Below are 24,640 nucleotides of genomic sequence, written 5' to 3'. Positions count from 1 at the left end.
TGCAGCTACCTGCTAGTTTTCTAACCCTCAAGCTGCTCACATGCTTTAAACTGCTTTTTTTCTTGCTTGTTTTAGGAACAAAACATTAAGGAAATCACAGAGAACAAAGCTTGGAATTAAGAACCCATCTCAGATTGTGATCCGAAAAGGAAAAAGATAAGGAGTGACAAAATGCGGTGCCACACTAAATTCATATAAAGAGAAGATTTATGGGGAGAAGCGAGATAAGAGTTGGAAATGGTAAAAGCAAAAGGCTTAAAGGAAATGAAAAGCTTGGATATATACCTTTTAGTGGAAATGTGGGGTCACATTTCTTATTAGTTTACAAAAAGAAAAAATTAATTTGTCAGTATTTGTTTCTAAATAATTTTTTTTTCTTCCATTTAAAATACCAGAAGCTGCCAAGGTACACAAACTGTACAACAACATAGTTTTCCTGACCTTGGTATAGCCAAGGTAGCCTCCAGGCCTTGAAAATTTTGCCATGCGTCCCAAGTTTATTCAACAAGATTGGTAAATGACAAAATTCCAGAATAGCTTTTCTGGTTTCAATTCAATATACAATAGCAGGCAAATATGAAATTTACTGCCACCAGTTCTTTAAGCACATATCCTTTATGTTTCTCTACCTGTAAACATTTCTGGTTCTTCGACTTTTAAGGAGACGGCCAAAGGTGGCCAATGCGTCATGAAATTTACGGATTTTGAGGAAACCCATTACCATGGAAACTTCATTTTCTGTGAATTCTGCCTTCTTCATGACCAAATCAACAAGCTTGATCAGAGTGTCCTCCATTGATAAAGCACAAAGACCTTCAGTCAGCATGGAGAACGAGGAGGGTTCTGGTAGATATCCTTTCTCTGTCATCTCAACCACAAAATCAACAGCTTCTCCAATTGGACCTCCTCCACAGCAAAGGCCACGGAAAACAATCTTATAAGTGATGGCATCTGGAGGATCACCCTTTTCAATCATTTCTCTGAAAAGCCTCATTGCTTCTCTTGTTCTCTGTCGTTTAAATAGTGCTTGAATTACAGGGTTATAGGCCTGTGGGGCTGGAACCATTCCTTTCATCTGCACAGTTCTGAGGAGTCTGCTGGCAAGTTCAACTCTACCAGCTTTACACAATCCACCAATCAGGGTACCATATGTGACTGCATCTGGCTCACACCCATTTGAAGTCATAGTTTGGACAATATCAGCTGCCTTCTTTATATCTCCTGCCCTGCAGAAATGTGTGAGCAATGAGTTGTAGGTGAATTTGTCAGGTTTCAACCCTTCCATTAGCATTTGGTCCATAAGCTGAGCAGCTTCGTCCACCCTCTTGTTCTTACACAGGCCATCGATGAGAGTGTTATAAGTCACCATGTTCCTTGAAACTCCTTGCAATTCCATCTGATCAAAGACCTCTTCCGCTTCTTCAATTCGTTGATTTTTACAGAACCCATCTATCAAAGTATTATATGTAACTACATTGCGTGCACAGCCTTTTGACTCCATTTCTTTCAGAAGCCCTAGTGCTTCCTCTAGCCTCCCTTTAGAACAGAGACTGTCAATCAGCACATTGTAGGTAAACTCATCTGGAGGGCACCCATGATTCTTCATTTCCTCAAACAGTTCCATTGCTATGCTATGGTCACCAGAGATGCAGAGACCATGCATTAGAGAATTAAATGTACATACATCAGGTAAAAGTCCTTTGGTTGAAAGGCCACGAGCAAGTTCAGTGGCTTCTTCAACCCTGTTCTCCTTACACATGGTGCTGATAAGGGTGTTGTAGGTGACAGTATTTGGGAAACAACCCCTGCATACCATCAGATTAAGGACATCAATGGCATCTTTAACTTCACCAGATTTGCACAGTCCAGATATCAAGGTGTTGTAAGTGAAGATATCTGGATCAAATCCCTCCTGAAGCATCACATCCAATATCTCTAAGGCATGCTTAACATGCCCAGCTTTGCACAAACCATTCACCAAAGTATTAAAAGTGAATTTATCAGGACAAAATCCCTCAAGGGACATTTCCTGTATGAGGTTCAAAGCTTCTTCTACCTTCCCCTCTTTGCAGAATCCATGGACAAGAACATTAACTGTTACATTGCTCAAAGTGCATCCAGTTTCCACCATTTTTTCTTTCATCCTCAATGCTCCTTCCATATTTCCTTCTTCTATAAAACCTTGCATGAGAGTTGTGAAGGTTTTCTCATCTGGAACCAAACCATAACTAGACATCTCCTCCATCATTGAAACTGCAGGCCTTATCTGGTGGGCTCTACACAACGCCTTGATCAATATATTGAAAGTTGAAACATCTGGTTCGATCCCCCTACTACACATGGAAGAATGCAGGGACTCAACCAGTTTTAACTTGTTCCCCTCGACAAGAATATTCAACAAGAAATTATAAGTATGCGTATCAGGTTTCAAGCCAAACTCTTGTTCCATTATTCTAAGCGTATCAATAGCTTCATCAAAGAAATTAAATCTCGCGTAGCTTTCAATGAAGATGAGGAAGGTACCTTTATCTATCTCACATCCAGAGAGATTCATCTCCTTCAGGAGATGATTCATTGACTCGAAAGATCCCACCTTACCGAGTTGTTGAAGGATCTCTTGGTATGTTGATGGAGTGGGGACGAAATTTGGCTGCTTTGATGCCCAATCGAAGACACGGAGTGCAGATTCAGCATCATTCTGGCGACGGAGGACACCGAGGAGGTCTTTTGGGGTGAAATTTGGAGGAAGTTGATGGATTGCAGAGGAAGAAGATGCAGAGACCGGACTCCTATCGGATGATAAAGTTGTTGTTAGCTCATTGGGAGGTTTCAGGGACGCCGAGGAGATGAAGCTGGTGGATCTACGTGAGAGAGATAGAGATGGGCAATGCGATTTTGGAGGAGGGAGACAAGAAGGATAACATTTCAGAGAGGAGGAGGACATCATAGTGGCAAGGCTATCAAGAAAAGGAGTTCTGGAACTTGTGAAATGGAGGAACTAACAGAGCCTCTCTCTCTCTCTCTCTCTCTCTCTCTCTCTCTCTCACTGGTTTAGGCTTAGTTGTAGTGGCGTTAGAAAGGAGAAACTACTGCACAAACTAAACAATTCCAGAAAGCAAAGAAGGAAGGATTATACAGTGCAAGAAGATGAAATAGGTTTTAAATTCTGATGGAAGTAAAGCAGAAACACATTATCACAAACAAACAAACAAAAAGAGGAAAAAACAGTGAAGAGGAAGAGATTAGAAACCAGAAGGAAGAGGAAGATGCAGAACCCTTTCTTGTACGTTCATCTTCTCTTTCTCCTGGTCCTTGGAAGTTTGAGCTTTCTTGAGTTTCTCCGTTCTGTAGCAGACGAGCGTAACTAGCTCTGTAACTGGCTAAGGGCTGAAGGTCTCCCCGCTTGTTGAGTATCTTTCCTTTCCCTCCGCGCGCTCTATCTCTCTCTCTCACCCTGAGATTTCAACGTTTGGATTTTCTTTATCAGGTGGGAGGGTGGAAATATATATATAATTTGGAAAAAAAAATTAAAAATCAATTTCGTATTTTTTGAATTTTTAGAGTAGGTCTCGAATTTAGGGTGGGGTATTAAGTTAGTAATTTGGACCAGAACTTTATCTAATTTCCTATTTTTTTTAATATTAGTGTAAGGATATGTACTATACACATGTGCAAGTAGCCTCAATTGACCCGACTAAAATTGGGTAAAACAAAAAATAATAATAATAGATTCTTCCAAACATGTACAATTATTAGAAAAAACATAAATAGAATAGTAAAACTCAAAAAGGAAAATGGGGAGTGGATAAAAGATTGAGAAGAAACCAAAGAGGTGTTTGTCAGATTTTTTGAGGAAAGATTTAGTGATGAAGAGAATAATTCGCTTGATTTTTTAGAAATTCTTGAGCAAAAAAAAAGTCAATGAAGAGCAAAATATGGAATTAACTAAAGAGATCTCAAATCACGCAATTTGGGAAGTAGTAAAGTCCATGGGAGACTTAAAAGCCACTAGGTCGGTATTGGGATGAAATAGGACCATCTTTACAAAACTATTAAAGCATTCTTTCACTTTGGAAAAATGATTAGAGAAATCAATAAAACCTTTTTAGCTCTAATCCCAAAATGTGAGAAGCTCTGTAATGTAATTTATAAATAATTAGTAAAATTCTGGTTAATAGAATGAAACTGTTAATGAATTAATTACACATTTTTAGAGTGTCTTTGTACTAGGTAGGCAAATCATAGACAACATACTCATTGCACATGAAATATTGAACACCATGAAACAGAAAAAATGGCATTGAGGGCATCATTTTTTTAGTATGTTTTAACATTTTTTTAGTATGTTTTAACATACTAAACCAATTTATTGCAAAAAAGTACACATTTATTTGTTTGTCAATTGGACACATTTTTTTAGTATGTTTTAACATAAACCAATTTATTGCAAAAAAAAAAAACATTGACTTGGCCAAGAATCCAAATGTGGTCCTTATCTGTAGAACCACTAACCTATTTAACCACGAAAATGAGCTATGGTTAATTCATTAATTTGTATTTTTTGTATTTTAGCTATTTGTATTTTTACTAACAATAATTCTCATTTTTTCAAATATATTTTTGTTTATGAAGAATATATAATATTAATACATGTACAAAATTTTCCATAAAATTTATAAAAAAAATCTATATTTTTATAATTTATTAGTTAATTTATGGCATAATAAAAATTACTTATTTGACAAGAGGAAATGGAATTCCAATATATTGTTTGATATTCGTTTTTAATATTGGGATCAAATCAATTTATTAGATTAATTAGCTGACCACCCAATTCAACATTGTAGGTTCATTTACCACCAAACCACTTGCCTATGGTGGCCTAACTAATTAAATCATGGAACCATTTGACATGGTTAGTGGAGCCATGTGTTAGACATTAATGCTTTATTTTTGTTCCTAATTTTTATCCCATTCCCATCATTAATGAAAATAATTATCATTTATCACACTTTTTTTATATGATGAATATATAATATCATAGGATGCATCCAAATTTATTTACTTTTTTCTATAATTTTGTGTATTTTATTATTTAATTATAACATCATGTGTTGATCCATTTGATATGGACAATTGAACCACTAATCCACCACATGGATGGAAAAATCCATTTTGCTTTTTTGGTTGATTTTAAATCATGTATTCCATTTTCATTATTAATAAAAGTAATTATTATTTTCATATTTATTTTTGTTTAATATTATAAATATATAACATTATAATTATATCAAAATACTTTATACAAAGCTTATATTTCTTTGAGTTTCTATATGTTTTTTTAATATTTATTTCTTAGTTATGACATCATAGATTGACCCATTTGACCTACAAGATTAGATCGTTAACCTACCATCTAGATTTGGAATTGGTTTCATTTTTAAACTGGTTTTTAATTTTGCATTTAATTTATATCACTAATAAAATAATTATTATTCATCATACTTATTTTTATTTATATAATTAATATATAATATTATAGATGTGCCCAAAATTGTTTCATTTTTTGTATTGTTCTATTTTAAAAATTTTATTTTTAATTATATATCATGAGTTAACCCATTTGATCTGAAAGGTTGAACCACTAATTTGCTCACTAGATAGGAAAATTGTTTCATTTCCAAGAGGTTTTAAGTTCTATATTCTGTGTCCATCTTTAATAAAATTATGTCTATTTTATCATACTTTATTTTTTAATATGGCAAATATATAATAATAGAAATGTATCCAAAATTTTTAAAATTTCTTTATTTTCTATATTTTTATATTTTTATTTATTATTTATTTACGACATCATGGAATTATCCATTTGACCCAAATGGTTGAACTGCTTACTCACCACATAGATGGAAAAGTATTATTTTATTCCTAGGTTTATTTTAAAAATATAAAATTTCATTAATAGCTATTGTGTATTGATTTATTATTGAAATTTAATGATGAGAAACAAAAGTATAAATGTTGGATTGAGAGAGAGAGAGAGAGAGAGAGAGAGAGAGAGAGAGAGAGAGAGAGAGAATATAATTCATTTAATGACTTAAATGTGAGACTTGATGAGAGGTGATAATTGAATGCACTTAATAGTATTATTTTAATTGCATTTTCTACTTAAATCTTGTATTCCATTTTCATCATTAATAAAAGTAATTCTTATTTTTATATTTAATATTATGAATATATAACATCAGAACTATATTAAAATGCTTTATACAAAGTTTATATTTTTCTCTAAGATTCTAAATATTTTTTAAGATTTATTACTTAGTTATGACATCATAGGTTGACTTATTTTACCTAGAAGATTAGATCATTGACCTACCATCTAAATATGAAAATGGTTTCATTTTCAAGCTGGTTATAAAATTTGCATTCAATTTATATCACTAATAAAATAATTATTATTCATCATACTTAATTTTTTCGTTTATATGATTAAGATATAATATTATAGATGTAGGGGTGAATAGTCAGTTTATTCGGTTAAAAACCAAGCCAAATAAATTGAAAATTTTTAAAACCAAATCGAAACCGAATAATAGAAAATTTTGATTTGGCTTTTAGTTATTTCGATTAAAACCAAATTTTAATAATGTATATACTATATTATGTACATTATAACATATAATATATAATATATATTATGAAAGGAAATTTCATTATATTATATATAAATATATAAATAATATTGTATATTATATATTGCATATGATATACAAAGTTCAATTTATTCGGTTTACCAAATTTTTTATTCTAAAAACCGAATTAACCAAAGTCCTAAGAAAACAAACCAAATTATGATCACCCCTATAATATATGTGCCCAAAATTGTTTTGTATTTTTTGTATTATTCTATTTAAAAAATATATAATTTTAATTATACATCATGAATTAACCCATTTGACCTTAAAGGTTGAACCACTAACCCACCCCATAGATAGAAAATTTGTTTAATTTCCCATCGGTTTTAAGTTGTAAATTCAGTGTCAATCATTAAAAAAATTATGTCTATACTATCATACTTATTTTTTTAATATGGCAAATATATAATAATATAACTATGTCCAAAAATTTCAAAATTTCTTTATTTTCTATATTTTTATATATATATTTTTTGTATTTCTAAATTTTTATTATTTATGTATGACATCATGAAATTATCCATTTGACCCAAATGGTTGAACTACTTACCTACTACCTAGATGGAAAAATATGATTTCATTTCTATGTTTATTTTAAAAATATCAAATTTCATTGTATTAATAATTATTGTGTATAAATTTATTAGTAGAATTTAATAGTGAGAAAGAAAAGTATTAATGTTGGATTCAATAAGAGAGGATGTGATTTATTTAATGACTTAAATGTGAGACTTAATGAGAGGTAATTGAATGAATTTAGGACATTTTTAATGATTAAGTACTTGTTAAATTTATAGAAGTAGTTATTTTAACAACCACTTAAGGTTGTTTAGTAACCCACTTTTCAAATCACTTACTATGTTTCTAAGCACTTATTGGGGTGGGAATGTTTGGTAAGCTAATTTCCCATAAGTGCTTATATTGACACAAATAACAATTTTAGTCGTCACTTCACTCATACATATATGCAGTGCTTTTCACATGTTATACTATACATTTTAACTAAGATCTCACGTGGACCCACACGTGAATTGCCATGTGGACCCAATTAATAATAATAATAATAATAATAATAATAATAATAATAATAATAATAATAATAATAAATAACAAATAATAATAACAACTAATATTGACAAATAATGAATAATATTGATAAATAACAATTTACTACAAGGAAGTGCTTTTAATGCGCAGTTTTCACAAATTACTTCTACAAAGCACTTTAAAGACGTAGTTTTCACAAAATATTTTCAGAAAGTACTTTTAAGGCGCAATTTTCACAAAATACTTCTAGAAAATGCTTTTAAAGTGCAGTTTTCACAAAATGCTTTCAGAAAGTGCTTTTAAGGCGCACTAAGATTAAATGAGAAAAAAAAAAAACCTCTTGTCGCCGGTGGCTGAATGATGAATCTGCTGCCATTCAAATAGAAGAGTTCAAATGTAGATCTATAAAGAACAGGGAGTTCAAGTTAGAAAAAAAACCAAAAAAACAAAAAGATTAAATGAAAAAAAAAACTTCAAAAAATAGTAAATAGTGGCCAAACGACAGGTCCACTAGAAAGTGCTTTTAAGGCATAGGTTTTGCAAAATACTTCCATAAAGTGCTTTTAAGGCGTAGTTTTCACAAAATATTTATAGAAGATGTAGTTAAAGATCAATTTTCACAAACAAATTCCATGTCCATATTTGTTCAATGTGCCATAAAGTAACATAAAAACGCGAACATTTGTAAAATTACATCTCATTTGGACATGTACAACATGCCTAGTGTAATAAGTCCAAATGGCAGAGCATACGTGAATGCCCATTACACATAGGTTAATCTAGATGCATCATTCCTATTAGACAGCCCATCAGTTGAAGAATCATGTAAAGCTATAAAATGACGGAATTGACAATCTGCTTCTTCGTATGTTTTATATGAGCAAAACACTACACCACTGTACCGGTGGACCTACAAGTTGCATTCGGCCCAGGTATCGTATATACTTAGGCGACGACCAATGAACACTACATAGCATTTCCTACCAGTCATTAATGACCTATAATAAGAGAATATATACTATCAACTATGAGATTAACATAAAGTATCTAAAACACAAAGATCCAATATACAATAAAGTCAAATATATCAACATTCGATGCATAATGTTTATCAAAGCCAGAGAAAACAAAAACAAAGACCACCAACATTGGTTATGTTGACCTATGCCTCCTCAATGGTGGCCGAGTATGGTCAGCATATATTACATCTGCGAGTTGTTGCCTAAGCAAGAACATTTCTTGTTATTGATCCACACTACCAATAGCAACCTCATCGAAATCTTCACAATTTGTTTCAGACAGATGTTGAATTTTGGTCTCTTCATCCACACCGCCATGTAACCCAAAAACTCCCCTCATTTCTCCCTTCACTACTAGCCATAACCTACTAATTATGTTAGTATTAACAACAAAATAGAAGAAAAAATGGCCAATTGAAAATACCCTATCCTAATCCCCCAAATACTAATCTCTCATTTTTCTCCTTTTTCCGGTTTTATGTCTCATCATATGAGACTCCACTAACATGGAAAGTCATAATTCATAATTCATAATTGCTATGTTTTGTTTAAAAATGCATATCATAAAGTTGGTGCATTTAGAATTAAAAACAATAAAGTAAATAGAAAAAAAGAAAATTACAAAACAAACCAATCCACACCCACGGCTTGTTACTAATTTTCAAGACTTTGGACAAAATATTAGATAATCCATAACTAATGTATTTTCTGCTAAGCCTATATCTAGTAGTAATGTAATCGTCACGGAGCCTTCACTCAATGCTAGAATCTGCCACTTCGGTACCGCTGAACTATGGGAGAAATCCCCGAAGACGAGCCAAAAGAAGAGCAGAGCGGGTAGATTACGGTGGAGAAACCATCGTCAAAATACAAAAGATCAAATAGCTGGATGATGAAAATTGATGGGACGAGAGGGTACATGGCGCCGGAATTCCAAACGACGGGGATCCCGATGCAAAAATCCGACGTGTTCGCATTCGGAGTGGTGTTGCTGGAGCTTCTGTCGAGATCAAAGCCTCTCAAGTACATGGTGGATAGGGAAAGGGGTGATTACAAGAGAATCTCCGTGATCGAGACGGCAACGGAAGCGGTGGCGGTGGAGTGCGGCACAGACGGGAAGGGAAGGATACGGAAATGGATCGATAAGAGACTTAAGGATTCGTTCCCGGTGGACGTGGCAGAGAAAATAACACGCATCACCGTAGACTGCATACAGGTGGAACTCGATAAACGACCTGACATGAATATAGCGGCTGGCAAGATCTCGAAGCTTTATTTAGATTCGAAGACTTGGTCGGAGAAGATGCAAATTCTGACCGACATCACGTTTTCATTGGCTCCTCGATAACCATTCAAGACTTCTGGTCCATTAAAATTTAAAAATTTTGTGATTGAGGTACATGATTAAATAAATAAACAGTCTTGCTGTATATTCTGTAAATTTACACGAGATTCGAAATTCTTTTAGGGGTACCAAATGAATTCATTCATTATACTCAGAAAATTTGTTCTTGACAATTGTTCCTCTTTCTTCAATAAAACTGTTCTCAAATTTTCATAAAAAATAGTAAAATAAAATATTTTTAACCTTTGTTTAATTAATAGTAAAATACACGATTTCAATCCCTGTATTACAGTTTGAATGTTCTCACTTACCCGTCACTACCTCTTCTTCTAGGTTCGAATGAAAAAGAAGATGAATGATGTTCTAAAAAGGTAAAATAGATATTTTGAAAAAAAATCTATTTAACGTTTTCTGTCTTGATGATGGAGGTATTCGTTAATTTAATAAAAAAATAGAGGAAAAATTTTTATGATTGTCAGAAACTTTAGGAAAGATTTTTACAATATGTTAGAATTTTTAACGAGAATTTTCATTTTCTCAAAAAAATTTAAAAGATTTGGATAAAAAAACAAAAACAATTCCTTTGTGGGAAAAATGATAAAAACAAAAATGCTTCAGTCGATAAATGAAGCAAGTGTAGAAAAACTAGCATAGAAGATCCTTACCCAACCGGAAAATTTATGGGTTCAAGTCATTAAAGATAAATACTTGGAAAAGAAAAAGCTTTAGTAAGTTGAGATTAAAAAAAAAAAGAAGCTTAACTCATAGACGTCGAGATGAATTCTCAAGCAAAGATATCTACTAAGAAAAGGACTAAGGTGGAACATTAGAAATGGAAAGTTGACTATATTTTAGAGGCTGAATTTGGAAGGAATACAAATGCAAATATGTTCAGTGCAAAGTCTTATATTTTGTATTATTTTGTATATATTTATGTTGTACATATTTGCATTTATACTGCTTTCAAACTGAGCCAAGAGAGACAAATGGGTTGGTGACCATTCGATAGGAGAGACAATAACTCCCCCACGGGAGAAGAAAATCTTAGTGTAAAACAAAAACAAAAAAAAAAACAAAAAGTCCCAAGGGAAGCATTATAAGATTCATTCCAACTCCTTGGAACTTAAAGCATGACAAACAAACTACCTTGGAACTTGATGCTACTCGATCCGAGGTGGTGTATGAACCGTGGAAGGCAATCAGATAGTCTTTACCAACAGGGCGGAGCCGAGGTGGTAGGATGGAGCCACAGTTCAAGACCTGTAATCAAGAGAGGATGTTAGAGGCCCGAGGAATTATCCCTAGGTAGATACTCCGACACTCAAGTAGTAACAAGTGATGGATGGTTGGGCCGAGCAATAAGGATGTTAAGTTGGAATCCCTTACCTTGAGTAGGAGATACTTTTTTATAGTGGAAGAACCGTATCCTGATCGGATTGGGCTTCCGGGGTTGTCGGGATGACATTAGCCACTGAGGTCTTTGGGATAGAGTCCTATTCCCTAGCGGAGTTGTCCTCATCCCTCCTATCCTTGGTCATGCTTATTAGTGTGACATGTAGCTGACGTGGCTGAGTGGATAAGATGGGGGACTACGGTAATAGCGTGGCGCGGTTGCGTCCGTGGAGTTGGTGTATGCCGGGGAGCTGGCTGGGCCGTGCTGATGTGGCTAGGGTGATCGGGCGATGACTGGGAGGCCATGTGTCATTTAAGGCCAGCTCAACCATGACCTGAACACCACTCCCCCAGTTCTGAAGTTGAGGAATGAAGTGCTCGACCGAGGTATAGTGCAATAGGGTGCTTAGTTTCTTGGCTGAGGAACTCCAAGTTAAGTCCTGGTTGAGTGTCTATTTCGTATTCCTTGGCACTTGGTGGAGCGCAATGTGGGTTGTCACTAAGGAGTTCTTCAATCGTCGGCTACGGAACTTTGAGAATTCTAGCTTCAGAATCCAAAGACCACTCCCCTAGTTCCGGAGTCGAGGAGAGGGAGTGCTCGGTCGAGGCATTGCGTAGTCGTTTGGGCGTCCATGATGCTCTGGTGTGCTGTGTCATGGAAGGGCTCTTTGTTCTTCAGTTGAGGAACTTGTACTCGAAATTTCGGAATCCGAATACCACTCTCCCATTTTTGTAGTAGAAGAGTGGAGTGCCCGGTTGGGATGTAGCGCGGGCTCTTTTGGTCGGGGTTCGTCATTGGGTGTCTTAAGGAGGCTCGAGGGATTGATTGGACCGGTGGTCTTGGGCGGACCGCAGAGAGCCGTAGATTTGGTTGGACCGGCGCTTCAGGGCAGACTGCTGTATTTAATGCCTTTACCGTTGCTTGTTAAGAATGTCGCTTTGGTTCTCGAGGCCTCACACGTGCGGTGATAGTCGTAAGGTGCATTGCTAGGGTTTCTCCACATGTTCCTATGGGGATCTCTTTGAGGATTGACTTTCCTTTCACTCGAAGATCCTCATAATCCATGTGTGCTACTATCTTTTGCACCCTTACTTAACCGACGTGGCGCTAGTGATGTCACTGCTTGGCGGAATACGTCTTATTAGACTGTTGTGGCTGCTTGTCACGGTCGTCACTTTGATATTACACGTGTGGCTAATGTCCAAGCCCGGTTCTTAACGAACTGGGATCCCATAGCGATCCAAGGTTTATTGCAGGGTCAAATGTATGTAAAGCCTTTTCGCAAGTTCAGTTCGAGTCTGTTTTGGGCTTGCGCTAAGCACAAGTTTGTCGCAAACGTGTGATGAACCGCAAGTTCATTGCAAACCTACAATGTACTATGACTTCACTATAGAGGAAATATAGGCTATAGACTGATCGAAAGTGCCCATATGGTATCAATTTTGTGTTTTTTCTACACTGAGGGACTGAGTGAGCACTATGTACCTACATGCAAACATGAATTTCAATAAAGCATATGCTTTTTTTTTTTTTATCAAAAGCCCACTTGAGTGCAAATTTACTTCTTTTTTATTGATGTACTTTTACATCTTATTATCAATGTAAATATGCATTCATTTGTTATTTGTCAATGCATAAATGTAATGTTGCCAAACATAGGCAAAAGTGAACCAGAGTGCAAATTAGGGGTCTTCACATTAAATGTCAAACCGACTAAACCAACCAAACTGGCCCAACCCAACCTGAGTTGGCTAGTTTTTCAAAACCACCGATCAGTTTAAGTTTGCATAAGAAAATAAATCGATAACTCGGTCTGGTTTTGGTTTTCATACATGAAAACCATAACTAAACCATACCGAACCGATCCTATATGTTTAAGTAATTATTAATTAGTCCCTACCCTATATATTAAATGTTGATATATTTTATTTGTGTTTTGTTTGAACTTTGAAAAAATGGTTATTTATGATAAAAACTAAAAATATGAAACCAATACAAATATAATACAATGGTACAATATTTATTTCAGTTATGTATAAATTTAAATATATATTGACAAAAAAAATCTGTTTTGCATAAAAATTAATTGATTTAAATATATATGTAGTCGAATAGGACTACAATCATTCCTAGATTTTAGTGTTCAATAAACAAGAAAGAAAGATTGAGAAAGGAGAAGGGGATAAGAGAAGAGAAGAGGAGAAGAAGAATTCAAAGGAGTGATTTAGAAAAGGGGAGGATCAACTAACTGCCGCCCCTCTCTTACCATTTATATTAATTCTCAAATAAAAGTAAAAGGGCTGAACTACCCTTATTGCTTACGTGGAAAAAAAATAAAATGGACCACATCAGTGTTCTCTACAATATATTTTGATTTTGCATAAAAACTAAAAAGAAATAAACTTAAATATAAATAGATATTTTAGTTTAAAATATATATAAAAATCGACTAAACTGATTAAGCGACCCAAACCGATCCTCCATGTTTGTGTTGGTTTTGCTTCAGGGTCGGTCAATTTCGGTTTAGTTAGTAAGTAAACTGGCTAGATTGAATCGGTTGAAGAAAATGACTCAAACCAACCCAACCCAACCCATGAACATCCCTAGTGCAAATTTACCCCAAACTGGGATTTACACTCAATTTGCATTGTTTCCAAACGCAACCTTAGTGGAAAATGCATTCCTAAACTAAAACTGGAGAAAGAATAATGGATTGGTGATAGAGACTAAGAATGATAAATAAGTAGAATAAGGAAGCTTGTACCGTGGAGAATGGTAGTATGATTCTATGGAATCTTTAGAAAAATCGAAATAGTACTTCTTTTAATAATAAAAATTACCCTCCCCACTTATTGGTTGAGAAAGCTAGACCGTGCCAATTACAGTTTCATCAGGTGGTGAGGTTAAATTCTTTGGTGTTGAGAGAGGAATCGAAATGTGTGCAAGCCGATGGATATTGCGATCAGCAGAAGAGATCAAGATTAATTTTGATGCATGTAAATGGTATAATGGTTTAGAGCAGACCCAATCAGGGCGTGCGTAGAACAGAGCTTGGTGGGCCTCGCGGTGCCAATAGCGCGGGGTCACTTGGTGACCTCGGATGGTTGCGCTCCTCGCGTACGGTTCACATCCGAGCTGTCCAACCTCACCTACTTCCAGATGATATCAAGTATAAATACGGGGTGACCCCCTCAAGGTATAGAATCTAAAACTTAAGACTCTCAAGCTCTGCTTGAGATCCCTTATCCTCCTTTATGACCTCATCTGAGCCTTCGTACCTCAGTCCTCGGCCACCTCGTACAGACGTACTAATTTGACCATCGGAGTCTTCGCCTCAGATGTCAACCCGGGGCCTCTGACGTATTCTCTCACCTCGTAGGATCTATCTACCCACCCTTTGCCACTTCAGACACCTCAGGCATCGGGCACCTCGCACCTCGAATACCTTGATGAAAGCATGAAAATGCATATCTAAAGCAAAATAAAGAGCTTAAAAGTAATATTTTTCCATAATAATTTTATAAATGTCAAATTTTATGCTGAAAAAATTAATAATTGAATGGAGGAAAGCCCAAACATAGGTCCAAGAAACCCAAACCCAAGTTCCATGGCCCAAGTATGAGTGCTGACTCGTTTCCCGTTTTACTTAGAATAGGGTCCGGTATTTTGAGCATATCTTTCTTTAAAAATGTCAAAATTCAGTGATTCTTGAGACTATGTATAGCTAAGAGATAGAGCTACAATTCATATGTTGATAGCTTTCTCTAAATGAATATATATTTAGGCAAAAATTGGGGGATAAGACGGGCATCTGGGCTGAGAAAATTGAGGAGCCTGGCAGCACAATAAAAAGGAAAAATTTGACCAAAAAGGGGGACGACTTTAAGAGGATATTGGGCATTATTTTCTCAACCTTTCACATAGGAGAAGATGGGAGAATGACGTCCAAATGCAGCTAAAGCTTCAACAAGGCTAGGGAGGATTTTGATCGATGAATTTTACTTGTTATTTTACTTTGATTCCTTGAGGGATCTCAAAGTTTAATTTTGTTCTTGAGATATTTCTTTTATTATTTTGATAAACCCTGAAGTTATATTCTTCAATTTTCATATAAGAGCTCTTTTTATGTGCAATTTGTTAGAAAATAATTGATTAGGTAGATTTATTTTATGGGTTGATCCTTGACTGCAATACTGTCAATCTAATATATTGTTGTTCTTGGGTAGCTTGTAAGAATAGATCATTCTGTTCTCCATCGAAAATTAATTCTCTCAGAACAAATACTTTTGTTCTTGTCATTGATTTCAAAGTTATATTTTCCAATTGTTTGTTTGGGATGTAAAACTTGCAATTGAGTAATAAATAGGAATCAAAGTCGGCACCAGTTAAGCAAATCGATCAAGTGAATCTTGAAGCCTTGTTCATCACAAAGTACTTTTTATCCTTTAGTCATAGTTACTTTTATTCAAATATTTTTGCACTTCTTTTTATTTTTAGAAAATCATTTTTTCTAGGTTATTCACTCTTAGTGATAACTCCTTTTGTTGGTTTAATCAACTTCTCTATGGATTTGACACCTAAAGCTAGGCTTCAACGACCGCTTAGCCAAGGGTAATAAATTTGGGTGAGAGACAACTCAGCTTAGGAATGAATTGACAGTGTTGACCTCGGCCAACCCGAGTTTCAACAATTGGCATCGTCTATGGTAATGTCACTAAGACTTCCCTCCACTCAACTTAAAACTAAAAGAACAAACTCCTAAGCCTCAGCCAACATGGTGAGGAACGGTCGGAACACCTAGAACTTGGTCACAGCCAAACAACTTCAAGCAGTCCTCGACCGGCTGAACCACCTCACCCGACGGGTTGATGAGGCATACCCTCAGACAAGAGGCCGTCCTCAAGGTGAGTCCATAGACCTGCTAGCCCTCGGCCTCACTGATTCCCATCAGGCCAATCCTTCAGAATTCAACAGCAACCAGCACGCCAGCCAGCCGCTGAGAACCTCAAGACTCCGAATAGCATCACCGCTGCTGAAGAAGAGGGAATTCCCGGGATGAAGGTGCCCCAACCATCGCAGCCCTCTCTTGAAAGCCGAGGGCCGATGCCACACCTTTCCCTCATAGGTCTCAGACCTTCGAGACCTCCTGAACAACTACTAAGCCAGAAGGGACGGACATGGCCCAGCATAGGCCATAACGGAGCATAGGCCCCCTTAACTAGCGAATCGTAGACCTACAAGCCTAGCTCGGAGCTATCAAGGATGAGCTTCGCCAGGTCAAAGAAAGCCACCCTAAAGGCTTGGCCAACCAGAGCCATCTGACCAGAAGGATGGACACCTTCACCTCAAACATCATCTTCGAGCCTTTCCCCCCACACTTGAAAGCAACCACGCTGGAGATGTACGACGGGATGACCGACCCTGATGTTCACTGGAAAGTTTCAAGGCATTCATGCTCCTTTATGAATACTCCGACGCCCTGATGTGATGGACTTTCCACGCCACCTTCAAGGGGGTGGCCAGGCGCTGGTTCTCCAGACTCTCACCTCGTTTTATCAGTTCATGGGAGCAATTTGCTAGTGTCTTCCTCGCCCACTTCATCAGTGGTAAGCGGTTCCGAAAGAGTGTCGTCACCTTGATGTTAGTCAAGCAGAAGTGCAGTGAAAGCCTGTGGTCCTACATCGACCACTTCAAGAAAGAAGAACTCAAGGTCCGCAACCTTGACCGCATGGTCTCCATGCACACTGCCATCAATGACCTCCTGCCCAGCTCGACCCTCAAGTGCTCGATAACTAAGAACCTACCGAAGTCTAAGGCATAATTTCTCAAGAAAGCTCAGAAGTACATCGCAACTGAGGAGGCCTCGGCCGACGACCGTCAAGAGATAGAGGCTGACCACCAACATGGAGGTCCAGAGAAGAGAAGTGGGGACCAGTGGAACAACAACAATAAAGACAACAAGAAGCCACTAGCCTCAACCCTGGCTTACAATCAGTACATGCCACTCAACTCCACCTGGACTTAGATCCTAATGTAGGTTGGGAAGGAGGAATATATGAAGTGGCTGGAGAAAATGAAGGGGAACCACAAGAGGGGAAACCCAAAAAAGTACTACAAGTACCACCGCGACATCGGTCACGATACCGAGGACTGCTACAAGTTGAAGAATGAGATAGAGTCCCTCAGCCACCGTGGCCATCTCAAGTAGTACGTTGGAGGTGAGGCTAGGGCCTCGTCCTTCCACCACCAATAGCAGCAGTAGTAGCACCAAGAACTAGCTGACGTCATCGACGTCAAAGTCGGGTGATCAGCCTTGGGTGAAGCCTCAGCCTCAGCCCGCAAGGCCTATGCTAGGCAGTTGAACATCTAGGGGCCGACCCCCAAGAAGTCAAAGCAATAAGAAGCCCTCACATTCACAAACAAGTACTTAAAGGGGGTCACAGTCCCCCATGATGTCGAGCTAGAGATCTCGGCCGTCGTCGCAAATTTCATGGTGAAGAGGATCTTAGTAGACATCAGCTCCTTGGATGACATCTTCTTCTACAAAGAATTTGAGAAGATGAAGCTGACATCTGAGTGCCTACAACCCGCTGCCGTCCCACTCATCAGCTTCTCTGCCAATGTAGTTAGGCTGAAAGGAAGAATTACCCTACCTGTCATGGTAAGGACAGAGTCTTGGCAAGTGACGAGGATGAATGACTTCCTGGTCATGAGGATCGGCTCCCCTTACAATGCCATTATCAGGAGAATGACCCTCCACCATCTCCTCCTACCACCGAGCACGACATCGATGTCATTCGTGGAGATCAGCAAGCAGCTCGCTTGTGTTATGTGGCAACACTAAAGGAAAAGAACAAAGAAGCACTGCCACTCGAGGGTCTCGACCTCAGGGAGGAGCCAGAGAGCCGAGGATAGCCAGCCGAGAACCTCGTCTAGGTTCCCCTCGATGAGCCCAAGCCCGAGAAAAAAGTCCACGTCCAGTCCAACCTTCCCCCGAAAAGCCTGTCTAAATTGGTAAGTTTCCTAAGAACCAATGCCAATGTCTTTGCTTGGTCTGCCACTGACATGCCCAGAATTAACCCTTCGGTCATTATTCATAGGTTGAACGTGGACCTGAGCTCTAGGCTAGTTCGACAAAGAAAGAGGAACTTTGCACCGGAGTGTTGGAAGGCCATAGGAGAGGAAGTTGACAAGTTACTCGACGCCAGCTTCATCCGAGAGGTGCACTACCTTAACTGGTTGTCAAATGTGGTTATGATTAAGAAAGCTAATGGGAAATGGGGGATCCATATTGATTTGACAGACCTCAACTGAGCCTATCCCAAGGATTGTTTTCCTTTGCCGAGGATAGATCACCTCGCCGATGCCACCACAGGGTACGAGCTATTCAGCTTCATGGATGCCTTTTTCGGGTATAAACAGATCAAGATGCACCCTGATGACGAGGAGAAGACCTCATTGATCACCAAGCATGACACATACTATTACAAAGTCATGTCTTTTAGCCTCAAGAATGTCGGGGACGCCTACTAGCGTCTTGTGAATAAGGTATTCATGAATCAGATGGGGAGAAACGTCGAATCCTATGTAGACGACATGGTAGTTGATGAGAATAAAATTTATCATATTTTTATCCCCAAATATTCACTTTTATACTGAATTAGTACTTATTTGGACTCATATTTTTGTATTTCGGTTCAGGGCATGAAAGAAGGCATTAGAAGAAAAGCAAGGCAAATTGGATGATTTTTCATAGTTTCGGCACCATTTAGTAATTTGAGCCTAACTCTCGTATCCAAGATCCGATTGGGCTGATTCAAGACTCACTTGAAATATAAAAGAGAAAGCTACAACTTTCATGTTTTGGGCTTTCGCAGATTCGATCTGCATCTAAGTCAAATCTGGGCCCAACATCGGGGAAAATTCGTAGGAAGGCCCAATTCGCAGTAAAAGTCCAACTTGCAGCAGCCCAATTCGCAGAGGAAGCCTAATACGAATACAAGAACAAGAAACTGAGAAGAGTCCTACCAGATTTAAATTTGTGATGTAATCTTAGAAAGATAAAGAGATTGAATTCACTAGATAAAGAGAGAAGAATAGAATTAGATTAGGACTTTCTAATTTTGAGGATAAACTCCTAAGAGGAGTTGGAGAGAGCCCCTCCTCCTAGGTGGGGGGGGGGGGGACAGATCAGCTTTAGGCATCAAGAAGCAAATGAGCAATTAGTCAAGAAAGCAAGAAGACTGCAAGAAGGTGGCAGCAAGTAGAAGAGGAGACCTTAGCTCTAAGGGCAACACCATGAGTTCTTTCTTTCCTATTGTTTATTTTATTTCCTCTTGTATGAATTGATTTATTTGTAGCTAGGACTATGGAAAGCCTAATCATAACAATGAATACATTTTTATTTTGATTTATCCAAGATCGTGATTTCCATATAGTCTATGAGTTATCTTGCTTAATGCTATTAGGAGTGACCATCTCTTAATTGATTAGGTTTATGTGAATGAATCGAGAGAGGAATTCATATAGTAGACCACATAATTCATGGTGTGAATTGAATGGTATATAGGGGTATATACACATGATTCATCTGAATGTAATAGTTTTTCCTTGAACTTAATGCACTTCTACCTTGAGAACTCTAGTCGAGAGATCGAAGGGTTGCCTAATAGGAGTAATTTTAGTATATCTTGAGGGAGAATATTAAATAAAATTGGAAAAACTTCAGGTTATGAGAATGACAAATTATCTTGGGTAATCTCATACATTAATATTCATTGGAATGGTTAGGTGGACCAAAAGTCCTAGCGAATTCAATCAATCGTTACATACTTCAACATTGGTTACTTCTGGTCTTGTTTTCTTTTTCTGCTTTTCACTAGTTTTTATCTTCAAATCTGAAATTTGATTGTCCAAATAATTAAGGAAGGTTGTAGTTCTAATACTTATTTTGTTAAATCCTAATGGGAATGATATTTTTATACTATTTGATAACTAGTGCACTTGCTAGGGTTATAATCATAGCTATCAGTAGTAAAAAGCCTGAAGTCCGAAGCACACACCTCAGACTTGGCCGAGACCTTTGACACCTTGTGGAGGTACAACATGAAGCTCGAGCCCAACAACTGTGCCTTCATAATCACATCAGGCAAGTTCTTGGGCTTCATCGTCACCCAATGAGGCATAGAGGCTAACCCAAAGAAGATCTAGGCCATATTAGATATGGTACCAACTTGGTTGGTCAAGGAGACCCAAAAGCTGACCGGTTGAGTGGCTGCCTCAACCACCTCATGTCAAAGTCGGCAGACCGCTGCCTACCATTCTTCTGAGCCATCAAGAAGCAAAAGGATTTCTAGTGGATGAAAGACTGTTAGTACGCCTTCGCAGAACTGAAGTCATACCTTGCCTCGCCTTCCGTTCCAAGAGACATCTTGTACCAATATTTGTCAGCTGTCAGTCGGGGACAAGCCATCAGCTCAGTACTGATCAAAGATGATGGAGTGCAGAGATTGATCTACTATGTCAGCAAGGTTCTTTGCGATTCCGAGACCAGATACCCCGAGGTGGAGAAATTGGCATTCACCTTGGTAGTCTCGGCCAGGAAGCTCAGGCCATATTTTCAAGCCCACACAATCACGGTCCTGACCAATCAACCCTTCAAGGCCATCATAACTAAGCTCGAGACCTCAGGATGACTAACCAAGTGGGCTGTCGAGTTGTCTGAGTTCGACCTCCAGTACTAGCCAAGGCCCGCGATCAAAGCCCAAGCCTTGGTGGACATCGTGACAAAATGCACCCTTAGCCGACCCTAGAAGATGAAGAGAGACCACCTTGGCTGGCCGAGGAAGCTTGGACCACTTGGAAGCTTTTCATTGATGGATGATCCAATTCCATGGGAAGTGGAGCTGGCCTGATCCTCCTCACCCCAGAAAAAACCAAAGTGGAATATGCATTGAGGTTGAATTATCGACATCCAACAATGAAGTCGAATACGAAGCCCTCCTTGCCGGACTGCCACTTGCGAAGGACCTCAGCTTAAAACACATTGATGTCTTTAGCAACTCCCAACTGGTGGTGAACTAAGTGAACGACAAGTATAAGGCTAGAGAACAAAGCATGGCTAAGTACCTCACCAAAATGCAAGAACTAGCCTACCACTTCCAACACTTATGCCTGTAGCAAGTCCCATGGTTCGAGAACATGAGAGCTGACGCTCTATCCAAGTTGGCGAGCACCTCCGGTGCAACCCTCGGCTGCACGATTCTTGTGGAGAAGTTAGCTTGGAACTCCATAGAGGAAGCTCAAGTCCTCCTAGTCCATGCTAAGCCGTTGTGGATGGGTTTCATCATCAACTTCCTCATTACCAAGCAGTTACCCTACCCCCGATGCCTCCGCTAGGAGGAGGGCGAGTACGTGCTTCAAGAGATCCACAAAGGCAAATGCAGCAACCACCTCAGAGGTAGAGCCTTGGCCCAAAAGGCACTCAAGCAAGGGTACTTTTGGCCAATGGTTCAGAAAGACACAACCAAATTTGTGCGAAAATGTGACGAGTGCCAAAGACACTCAAACATCTCCCATCGACTGACCACAAACCTATCAGCCCTCAGCAACCCTTGGCCCTTTGCCAAATGGGGCATGGATCTCCTCAGCCCCTTTCCCCAAGCTATAGGAAGCAGAAAGTACCTCGTTGTTACCATCGATTATTTCACCAAGTGGGTCAAGCCGTTGAAGTTGAGCCCCTAGCCACCATCATATTTCGAGTGATTCAAAGTTTCTTCTGGAAGAACATTATTTGCCACTACACTGACAACAGAAAACAGTTTGACAACAAAGGTTCCAAGAATGGTGTGCCTCCCTCAGCATCAAGCAGTAGTATACCTCAGTAAGCTACCCTCCGACAAATAGCCTGGCCGAGGTCACCAACCAAACTATACTAGATAGACTGAAGACCAAACTCGATAGAGCAAAAGGTATTTGGGCTGACAAATTAAGGATATCATATGACACTAAGGCTATCATTCTTGCAGAGATCGGCTAGCCAACACTTTGAACCGAGGCATGCAATGAGTCCGAGTATAGTGAAGAACTCAGAACAAACTTGGACCTGTTGAAAGAAGTCCGTGAGTAGGAACATATAAGAGTAGCAGCCTACCAACAGAGGGTAGCTTGCTGCTACAACTCAAGGGTAAAGGAGAGACATTATCTAGAAGGAGACCTTGTCCTTAGAAAAGTTATGGTGCTTGAGCTTGGCGTAGGCAAGCTCAGCCCCAACTGGGAAGGTCCCTACAAGGTTAAACAAGTTGTCGACCCTGACACCTTTTGGCTCGAGCACTTACATGGAAGACCAGTTCCCGAGACATGGAAGTCAGAGAATCTCCGAATGTACTACCAATGAATGTAACTCCTATTAGTTGAATAGTGAGTAATAGTGCAAAGGTTTTCACCTCAGCTTAATCTTTTGTTGTGAAAGTTCTTAAGTGGCTAGGACCCCTCGGCCACATGGCCAGCCAATGCGTACAACCTCCCTTGAGGTCCCACGCTTGAACTAGATGGTGGGTGGGACACACAGTTCTTAACGAACTAGACGTCCACGTAACAAGAAAGATAACATCCTCACCAAACAGGACACGTCGGCAAGCATCCTCGGCCCATAACGAACAAACACTAAAGTACCTCGCCAAACAGGAAAGACAGTGTCCTCAGTCAAGTGCACCTCGGTAACGATTGCCGCCCGAAGGACCATCCACATGGAACCTTAATATTTTACCCTTGCCTCGAGCATTCGATGGCGCCAAGCCACCTCGACCCAACACCCCGAGCACCTTCGCGGCATCAGGCCACCTCGAACTTCACCCCGAACACCTCGACAATTGATGGCCACCTCAGCTACCCTATACTTAGCACAATAATCCAAAGGAGAAGCAACCCCGATTACCTTGGCGGTTCACCTCGACCTTGCCCAAACGGTCCTCGTAGGAACAAAGCCAAGAGATATGATGGCAGCCCCCCCTTCGATGAGGAGAGGGGCTCCTATCAGCTCGGCCTCGGTCAATGCCCTTTAAACTTCCTAAAGTGAGCAACCAAGTAATGAGCCACTTCGAGCAACGAATTTTGCTACCTGTGACCTCTTGAAAGGGTGGGGGGGGGGCATAGGCCCTTCAGGAAAAAAAGAGAGAAAAATATAGAGATTCACTAAGGTGCAAGGTATGCAAAAGACGTTTCATTAACTATTCAATGTTCAATAGTTACAAAAAGCCTCGACGATGGGGAGGCCGAGCCCCCTTTACAAAAATATAAACAAAAAATCCTCAACGGTGGCAACGTTGACAGGCACCTCAAAAGAGACCTTGGGAGGAAGGGAGTCTGGGAGCACCCTCAGCTCATCCAACAGAAAGTCAGGCATAAGCTTGAGCAAGAATGGCGTCGGATGCATAATTGGCTGAGCACTTCTGGTACTCCGCCATCCATTTCCAAACAAGAATGGCATTCCAAAATTTGGCCTCGGCCTCAGCTGCTCGAGTCTCAACCTCCGCAAATCGCTTCTGTGCCTTCAACGCGATGCCGTTGAGATGGGCACGTTCCAACTCAGACTTCTTTAGTTGTTCTTGAAGTTTGGTGTGCCAAGCCTACTCGGCCTTCACATCAGTGATGAGGAGGCCGAGCCCCCTTTACAAAAATATAAACAAAAAATCTTCAGCAGTGGCAACGTCGACAGGCATCTCGAAAGAGACCTCGGGAGGAAGGGAGTCTGGGAGCACCCTCAGCTCATCCAACAGAAAGTCAAGCATAAGCTTGAGCAAGAATGGCGTCGGATGCATAATTGTCTAAGCACTTCTGGTACTCCGCCATCCATTTCCAGACAAGAATGGCATCCCAAAATTTGGCCTCGGCCTCAGCTGCTCGAGTCTCAGCCTCCGCAAATCGCTTCTGCACCTCCAATGCGATGCCGTTGAGACGGGCATGTTCCAGCTCAGACTTCTTTAGTTGTTCTTGAAGTCTGGTGTGCCAAGCCTGCTCGGCCTTCACATCATCCTCTAGTGTCTGCCAGAGCTGTTTCTTCTCTTCCAAGGCCGAGATGACTACAGCTTGGTTGCTCTTACCCGAAGTAGCCCACACCGCAAGCTCCTCATTTTTCTTC

General features: G+C 39.1%; 1 protein-coding gene across 1 annotated transcript; it reads right to left on the bottom strand.

The window, feature by feature from the left end:
- Positions 1-352: 352 nt before the first annotated feature.
- LOC148844002 (uncharacterized) lies at positions 353-3,476 on the bottom strand. Its single transcript, XM_088956786.1, has one exon. It carries the CDS (start codon positions 2,945-2,947, stop codon positions 626-628), a length of 2,322 nt encoding a protein of 773 aa, XP_088812912.1. The 5' UTR covers positions 2,948-3,476; the 3' UTR covers positions 353-625.
- Between the last annotated feature and the right edge of the window lie 21,164 nt (positions 3,477-24,640).

The sequence above is a fragment of the Nelumbo lutea genome, chromosome 8 (genome assembly GCF_056320005.1).
Source record: "Nelumbo lutea isolate HS-2025 chromosome 8, American lotus-T2T, whole genome shotgun sequence".
In the NCBI taxonomy this organism is placed as follows: domain Eukaryota; kingdom Viridiplantae; phylum Streptophyta; class Magnoliopsida; order Proteales; family Nelumbonaceae; genus Nelumbo; species Nelumbo lutea.
Note: the sequence above shows the minus strand (reverse complement) of the source record. Positions and strands in the feature narration are given on the sequence as shown.